The sequence below is a fragment of the Henckelia pumila genome, chromosome 4 (assembly GCF_033568475.1).
Source record: "Henckelia pumila isolate YLH828 chromosome 4, ASM3356847v2, whole genome shotgun sequence".
Lineage (NCBI taxonomy): Eukaryota > Viridiplantae > Streptophyta > Magnoliopsida > Lamiales > Gesneriaceae > Henckelia > Henckelia pumila.
Genome location: NC_133123.1, coordinates 6,689,946 through 6,698,659, shown reverse-complemented (window position 1 = coordinate 6,698,659; position 8,714 = coordinate 6,689,946). Strand labels below are relative to the sequence as shown.

At 32.2% G+C, this 8,714-nt stretch overlaps 1 protein-coding gene and 1 pseudogene across 1 annotated transcript; both read right to left on the bottom strand.

Annotated features, from left to right (window-relative positions):
- Window positions 1–2,736: 2,736 nt before the first annotated feature.
- On the bottom strand, window positions 2,737–3,957 carry LOC140860420 (uncharacterized). The gene is made up of 2 exons (XM_073263435.1): window positions 3,331–3,957; window positions 2,737–3,198 (listed from the first exon to the last, which is right to left on the bottom strand). The coding sequence occupies exons 1-2, from the start codon at window positions 3,955–3,957 to the stop codon at window positions 2,737–2,739; spliced, it is 1,089 nt and encodes a 362-aa protein (XP_073119536.1).
- A 455-nt stretch (window positions 3,958–4,412) lies between these two features.
- On the bottom strand, window positions 4,413–5,722 carry LOC140860419 (uncharacterized; annotated as a pseudogene).
- Between the last annotated feature and the right edge of the window lie 2,992 nt (window positions 5,723–8,714).

Here is an 8,714-nt window from a genome sequence, read left to right as displayed (position 1 = left end):
TTATTCGCATGCTAAAGGTTTTAGTGTCAAGAAAGGAGATCGACGTTATTATCCTGATACACGGAAATTCAAGCTAAAGAGTTTGAATGTTCTTGTCAAGGTAGTAAAGATTAAAAACAAAGAGCTAACCGATAATATCAATGAAATGAAACTTAGGAATACTAAAGAAAGACAGCACAGCCAGACTCAAACTCAAGATAAATAGAAACCACCGAAATGAAACCCAAAACCTCATGGAGAGGGAAAGATGCGGTTAGGACGGACGGAGCATATGAATATTTGAGGGAGTATTGCTACGACAATAGTGAAAGCGGCAGTTATAACACCATAACCAATGACAAGAATATAGCGGGTTCAACGAGACAATTATCTACTGCTTGTGACTGAGAAACGGTTCTTCATGACCTCAAACATTCTTGTAAGCTCTTCATATAAGTGTCTTTGGATTGCAACGATCACTCTCAAAACTTCATTGATTTTTGTCATCATTCGTAACCAGCCATGTACAAGAAAACACATGGTTGATAGGCTTGGAACAGCACACTAGCCAGCGAGAGAATGAGGAACCAACCAATGCAGCAATTAAAATAGGACCTGCCTGATATCGCGGCCAAAAGAACCTCCTGAAAGGCAAAATAATAGTTTTCCAAGTCGAGGAGGAACCTGTGATAGCCATCAAGTTTGGATGCCATCTCATTGTGAGAATTTTTTAGGTTATAGAATTGACCGTTGGCATCAGCAAAAACTCCAAGTGCAGGATTCTGAGGATTTCCTTGTTCAGGATTGCCTTCCAAATTCTGAGGATTGCCTTCCAAATCCTCCATAGTCAAGAAACAAGTGAATAAATGTAATTAACATAATAGGATATATATATAAATTTTCAACTGCCCAACCAATGATTCCCAACTCGTCTCCGACAACTAAAATCCAGTACCGTGTTTTAGTGATGCGAATTTTTTTAAAAAAAAAAAACAACAAAAACCCGGTATCGGGTTTTAGTGTTCGGGGACGAGGTGGGCAGGAATGGTTGGGCAGCTGAGAATTACTCTATATCTATATATAGTGGTCGGGGACGAGATGAAAAAATATTGTTGGACAGCTGAAAAGTCATTATATATATATATATTTCCTCTCATTAGCTCTACCCAACGTGTAAATGACGAGTTGATGATTTTTGAATGCACAAAAATCTGCATTTTTCTGTATGTTATTACTAATTCTTTTACGCTTATTTTTTTTATATTAGTTTCTAGGTAACTCACCAATATCATTTTTAAAAAGATAAAACAATAGCAATGAGTCAATGACACTTTAGAAATATGATTACATATATATATATATATATATACAAGGTTGGTTTGGTAGTGTAGTTGACCGCATCTCATGTCGTCTTTTTCTAGGCAGGGAGCGGTCAAGCGATAGTGGAGCGCGCAGCTACTAAGAAGGCAAAGACAGTGGTACGATAGCCAGAAGGAAAATCATGACAAAGGGACGAGTGAGAAAGGGAAGGAGACAAAGGGAGTGAGAGGATTTAAATTCAATGGTCGACTCTCGAGTTTTTTTACAAAAATAATTAATGATAATTTGACAACTCACAGCTTCACATATATTTAATTTCATATAAATAAATAAAATTTAATTATAAATAATAATATTAATTTAGAAAGTAAAACATCAACTGTACAAAAATTTTAATATTATTGTTTTATACTCATGTGTGGAAAAAATATTAACATAGAACAAATATTCTATTAATATCTCTGCTGCTTTATATGGCAGAGTAGGTCCAAAGGGGGGGGGGGGTACTTAGAGTTATTATTAATAATATCACTGCTTTTTATGCGCCTTCAGAAGGGGGTACTAGGTCGATTGTAGTGCGTGCTTTACACGAACCAAATAAATTTGTTATGTGGCAAAGAGTGGTGTCACGTGACACGTTAGAGCTTGAACTTGTGTCCGTATTATTGGGTGATTCGATGCTACAGTATGGGCTATGCCCTAACCAATTGAAAAATTAACACTTGTTATTTTGTTTTTTAATTTTGTAATTGAGTTTCTCTTTTTATTTCTCAATTCCATAATTAACGCTGGTTAATATTTTGGAGGAAAAATTAAAAGATTTCATCAAATATTTTTACTCAATACATCGATTTTTTTCAACACCTAGCTTTATCACAATATCTTCACCAACAATCTATCCATTTTTAAAAGAAATTTTCATCCACGACCCCCATCACCATTCTTTTGTGGTTTCCACTCCGCCACATCAAAAATCAAAAATCTCATTCAACTCTCCACTATAACAAAAAACTCAAACAACTTTTTTATGGATCCCACACTCAATTCAAATATATCAACAACCAATTTATTTTACATATTTATATATACATAATTTATATAAATAGTTTAATTTTATTAATGAACTTGTGAATTTTTTTATAGTTAAAGAAAATAAATATATTTTTTATAAATATTTAATAATTTAATTAATAAAAAAATATATAATTTAAATTCAATTTCAAAATTTTGTAACGTTACATACAGATTTTTATGTTAAAAAAATAACTAGCAATTTATTTTATATATTTATTTATTACAAATAGTTCATAATATTCCATATATGATAGTGAAAATATTCAACATTAATTAATAATTAAAATTTAGATTACATAATGCTTCAGTAGATAATAAGAGATACATAAATTAGAACCAAGATTAAAAATAACTAAAATACATCTACTCTATTTCATGCTTCCTTTTAAACTTTGCGCATATTTTGAGATGTATGTTAAGTTGTTCCGGTGTCATGTCATTAGTATCTTTCATAAGGATTTCATAATCCTTATGAAGTGTCTCAGCCTCTCGAGTCGCCACTTCATTTTTTTGAAGTTCTATTTTCTCGATGTGAAGTTCTTCCAACTTTTGCCACCTAAAGTCCATTTTCTCTTCCCATTTTTCGGCATTTACAGCTTTCATTTTGCCCTTCCTTTTTGCAGCTTTCTGTCTTATTGGACGAAGACGAACTTCACAGTCATCTACGTCAACGCTCGTATCCGAATTGGATGAGGTTGTATGTCCCTCCGACTCAGAGGTTCGAGCCTTCTTATTAGCATGACGATGTTGTGGAGCATATTTTTCATACTCTCTAAGAATTCTCCATACATGTTCATATTTGAAAGGCTTACTGTTATGATTTGTCTTTCAAATTTCATGAGCTTTGACAAGTACATCCTCATCGCTCCATCCGCTTGGACGATTATTGTATAAATTATTGTATACACCAGAAAACTCATTCACCAAAGGATGAAATAAATAGAAATGTGATTTTACCTTCTTCCAGTCTCTCTCCTTAGATCCGGTAGCGCGATGTTTGTTGTAGTAGTTTGTAATTCGTTTCCAGAATGCATGATCTTTCTGGTCATTACCGATAATTGGGTCGGTGCTAATAGTGACCCATGACCTTGCAAAGAGCTTGTCTTCATCAACTGACCAAGGTGCTCGTTTTCCATCCATTTCATGTTCTTTATCGAAAACAATGTTGTCGAGTCCTAGTTGTGTTGAAAAAGTTGGAAATTGAGAACCTGGAATCGAGGATGGTGTTGCGGGTTCTTTGTATGCATCTGTATTCCTTGATTCATTTGAAGGTATGACCGGTGGTTGTTGTGGAGAAAATGAATAAGTAGGGGCTGACATTGCAAATTGACTACACATGGCTTGCCAATATTCAGGTGGACACGCATAAAATGGAGCTTGAGGGCGAACATTGCTCGGAAAAGTAGGCAAACTTTGAGAACTTTGAAAATTAAGCGGATATTGTGAAATATTTTGAATATTGTGAGGGTATTGTGATGGAGCAATAAATTGGCTATTAGGACGACTTTGATAATTTTCTGATGTATTTTTTTCGGCATCAGAATTCACAGAGTTTCCGAAAGACCCAAAAAAATTTGCATCCATTTCCGATAAATTGATGGAGTGATTCTAGTGATTTTGTGTGTTACAGAATTGAATGACAATGTTTTGTGTATTTATAGGAAAATTTTATCGACAAATCAATTTTATATATTTTTTAACTATACATGCAGATAATAAAAACAAAAGAAACAAAATGTAGCACATGTGTCTGCATAACGTATATATATATATATAATATTAAATAATATAAAATATATTATCTCAACAAAAAAAAAGAGTTACGGACACAATAATTGACACAAAAAAAGACAAAAACAAAAGAAGAAGAAAGAAATGGTGGGAAAGTGTATGTGCAATATATAATATATAATAACATATATTTAACGTTAATAATAATAATTAAAATTTCGTTTACATAATATACCAATAGATACTACGACATGTGAAAATTAAAGAAATATTAAAAACAACCAAAACATACATAATATATGCTTGTTTTACGGATTGATATCGTGATGTGCCCAGATATGCTCAACCAAGTCCGCTCGAAGTTGATGATGCACTTGGCTATCACGTAACTCGCTATTTCTTCGAAGGTATTCTTGAAATTCTTGGGTAGATCCTTGAAATATCTGTGCTGGTGGATTTCCTTCATCGTCTAACCAATTGAGTGTTGCATCTCCTTCATCTTCAATAATCATATTGTGCAATATAATGCATGTATATATTATATCTCTCAAGTTATTCTTGTACCAAAATCGTCCCGGATCTCTGATCATTGCCCAACGAGATTGGAGCACTCCAAATGCTCGTTCAACATCTTTTCTTGCAGATTCCTGTCTTTCTTTGAACATCTTTCTTTTGGGATCCTCAGGACATGGAAAACTCTTGACAAAAGTTGCCCTTCGGGATAAATCCCATCGGTTATATAGTATCCTTTTGTATATTGTGACCCATTCACCATGAAATTTACATGTGGTGCATTTCCCTGTAAGACAGTATTGAACAAAGGTGATTCGTTAAGCACATTGATATCATTACGCGAACCTGCGATCCCAAAAAATGCATGTCATATCCACAAGTCCGCCGATGCAACCGCTTCAAGCACAATTGTTGGAACGCCATGATCGCCTCGAGTAAACTGGCCTTTCCACGCCACTGGACAATTTCTCCATTCCCAATGCATACAATCAAGACTACCCAATATTCCAGGAAAACCGTGTCTTTGTTCGTGTATTTCAAGCAAACGTTGGATATCACTATTGTTGGGTCTTCTCAAATATGTGTCCCCAAATACTTCAATCACACATCGACAGAAGTTGAACAAACATTCTATGGAAGTTGTTTCGGCAACCCGTAGATACTTATCATAATGATCGGCAGGGGCTCCATAGGACAATTGACGGATAACTGTGGTATATTTTTGAAGTGGTGACAAACCTTTTCTTCCCGTTGCATCTCTCCTCAATTGAAAATATTCTGAATGATTTTGCAAAGCATTGACTATGCGAAGAAATAATTCTCTTCGCATTCGGAATCGGCGTCGAAATATATCATCGGGATATACTGGCTCATCAGAGAAGTAATCATGGAAGAGGCGATCGTGCCCGCTTTCACGTTCTCGATTGAAATACCTTCTCCTTTGTGTTCCACTGGAAGAACTTTCATGTAGCTGAAGCATCATTTCTTCATGCTCGAGTAGCATCAATGTCATTTGATCTAATTCATCTTTCTCATTTACTTGTAATTCATTTTTCCAGAAACTATGCAAAATAGATCTCCTAGAGGAATTTGGATTTTGAGACATTCTAAATAAATGTAAATACAAAAAAGAATTATAAGATGAGTGAGAATTAGAAAACTTCATGTGTATTTATAGGAAATACTTCAACGGCTAATTTAATTAAAATATTATAAAAAATTAACAAAAATTCAACAATAAAAACAAAAAAACAACGGTCTAAAAATTAAAAAAAAAAACAAGACAGACAAACAAATAAATAAATATATGTATATGTATATACATATTAACGGTAATAATATATATTATTAAATAATTAATAAAAAAAAGTAAAATGCAAAGGGCGCTCTGAACAGTCAGAGCGCCCTTTGTCTGACAATTGAAAAAGCTTCTCCCACTATGGGAGAAGCTTTTTCAATTGCTCCACGTGGGATAGTGGGAGCTCGAAAGAGCTCCCACTGTGGATGCCCTTAGACATGATAAATCTGTCGGGTTGAAAGGTCAAAGAATGTGGGTGGAATGTGTCAACAAATGGATGGTGAAATATTCAAAGATGGTACACGTTTCTTTTATTTATTCAATAAAGGTGGGTTGATTACTTTGAAACGGAAACAACACTCTTTCATGCGTTCAGACAAGAAAAATGCATCTATAAATAGATGCATCGTCCATAGGTTTCTGCATCCCTCAGCCTCAAAAATTCTTCTGTTCTTGAGTGCATTTCTTCTTTTCCTAGTTATTTTTATATATTTTTTAGATAGATTTTCTCTTGTATTAAGAGAGTAAGTGTCTCTTTGAAAACACAGAGAGAGGTTGTAATTCTCCAAATATTATAGTGGAATCTTTTGGTTTTACCCGTGGTTTTTACCCTAATAATTTTTAGGGGTTTTCCACGTAAATCTCGATGTCTATTTTATTCTTCAATTTACATAGTTTCTATCTCGTAATGCCGCACATGTGACCAACAAGTGGTATCAGAGCCTTGGCATAAAATTTTTTAAAATTCTGAGTATGCTCTGTGGTTGCAGCTTTGTCTGATCTTCCACATCAAAAAAGATTTTTTGAAGATTTTATAAGGCAGGATTCTTGTAGTCAAGATGACGGCAAAGTACGAGATAGAAAATTTCAATGGGAGCAGTGGAAATTGAAGGTGCAAGCAATTCTAACAAAGGAGCGTTGCTTGGCAGCTATTGGAGATAGATCGGCGGACGTCACGGACGATCAAAAGTGGAATGAGATGAATCACAATGTTTTTGCCAATTTGCACTTGGCTATATCGGATGAAGTTTTGTCAAGTATCTCTGAAATAAATAATGCAAAACTTATTAGGGATACTCTGGCAAAACTGTACGAGGTCAAGTCTCTACACAAAAAAATTTTCCTAAAGAGAAAGCTTTATACTCTTCGGATGACGGAATCCTCATCGATGACCGACCATATCAATACACTGAATACTCTATTTTCCCGGCTCACCTATATGGGGCATAAAATAGAGAAAAAAAGAACGCGCGGAGCTTCTACTTTAGAGTCTACCAGATTAATACGATCAGCTCATCATCAATGTTACCAACAATGTTCTTTCGGATAATTTAAATTTTGACGACGTCTTAACTGCGGTTCTTGGAGAAGAGAGTCGTCGAAGGAACAAGAAAGATAGGTTGTCAACGTCGAAGCAAGCAGAGGCTTTATCGATGACGAGAGGAAGATTGACGGAGCGTGACTCCAGTGGGAACCACATATATGGTAGATCAAATTCAAAAAGTAAGAAGAAGAATATTTACTACTTTAAATGTGATGGTAAAGGGCACTTCAAGAGAGAGTGTACGAAGAGCAGCGAAAAGGGATCTCAAGGAAATGTGGCTTCAAGAATATTTCTATATATTTATATTTATATATATTGTTTTGGATTCGAAATGAGTGTTTCTAAAAAATGCAAAAATTAATTTTATTTTTAATTCAAATTTTAAAATATTTATTGAATTTAAATAAGATAATATATGTGTTTCAAATTAATAATCGAAATAATAGATAACAAAATCATATTATATTCACACGAAGATAATAGTTATATTTAATTTGACATGGTTGCACTTAAATTGTTAAATTTTTATTGTTTGGATATATCTACAATAAAAAAATTTATTTTTATAATTTTATTATATCTATTGTTTACTGAATACAAATGGATTCTATTTTTATATATTTAATTAAAAAATAATCGACTAGTTTAACATGTCTTGTTATAGTCAATTTTTTTGGGTCAACCAATCATTTATTGACCAAAAAACAAAAATTACAAAAATTTGATAGTTTTCGAAGTATTATAGTTTCAAAGCATTAGTTTTATAATTTTTTATATTATTTTAAAAAATATAATCATCTAATTCTATTTTATTCCACTAAAAACAAAATATTGTATATAAATCGAAATACATAAAACAAGACCGGCTTGTTTCTTCTCTCTATAATAACAATGAATTTTTTTAAAATAATAATATAAAAATTCAAAAATTATAAAAATAAATCCGACCGTGTTGTATATATTTCGATCTATATACAATATTTTTTTTAGTGAAATAAAATAGGACTAGATAGCTGGATTTTTTTAAATAATATAAAAATTATAAAACTAATGAGTTGTTTGAAACTATAATAATTTCAACAAAAAATTATATTTTTGTAATTATCTATCTGAATTCATTAAACAATAGATATAATAAAATAATAAAAATAAAATTTTTTATTGTAGATATATCCAAACAATAAAAATTTAACAATTATGTCAATTTAAATATAACTATTATCTTCGTGTGAGGATAATTTGATTTGGTTATCTATTATCTCGATTATTAATTTGAAACACATATATTATTTTATTTAAATTAATTAAATATTTTAAAATTTGAATTAAAAATAAAATTAATTTTTATATTTTTTAAAAAACACTCATTTCGAATCTAACCGAAACAATATATATACAAATTAAATATTTTAAAATTTGAATTAAAAATAAAATTAATTTTTGTATTTTTTAAAATACACTCATTTCGAATCCAAC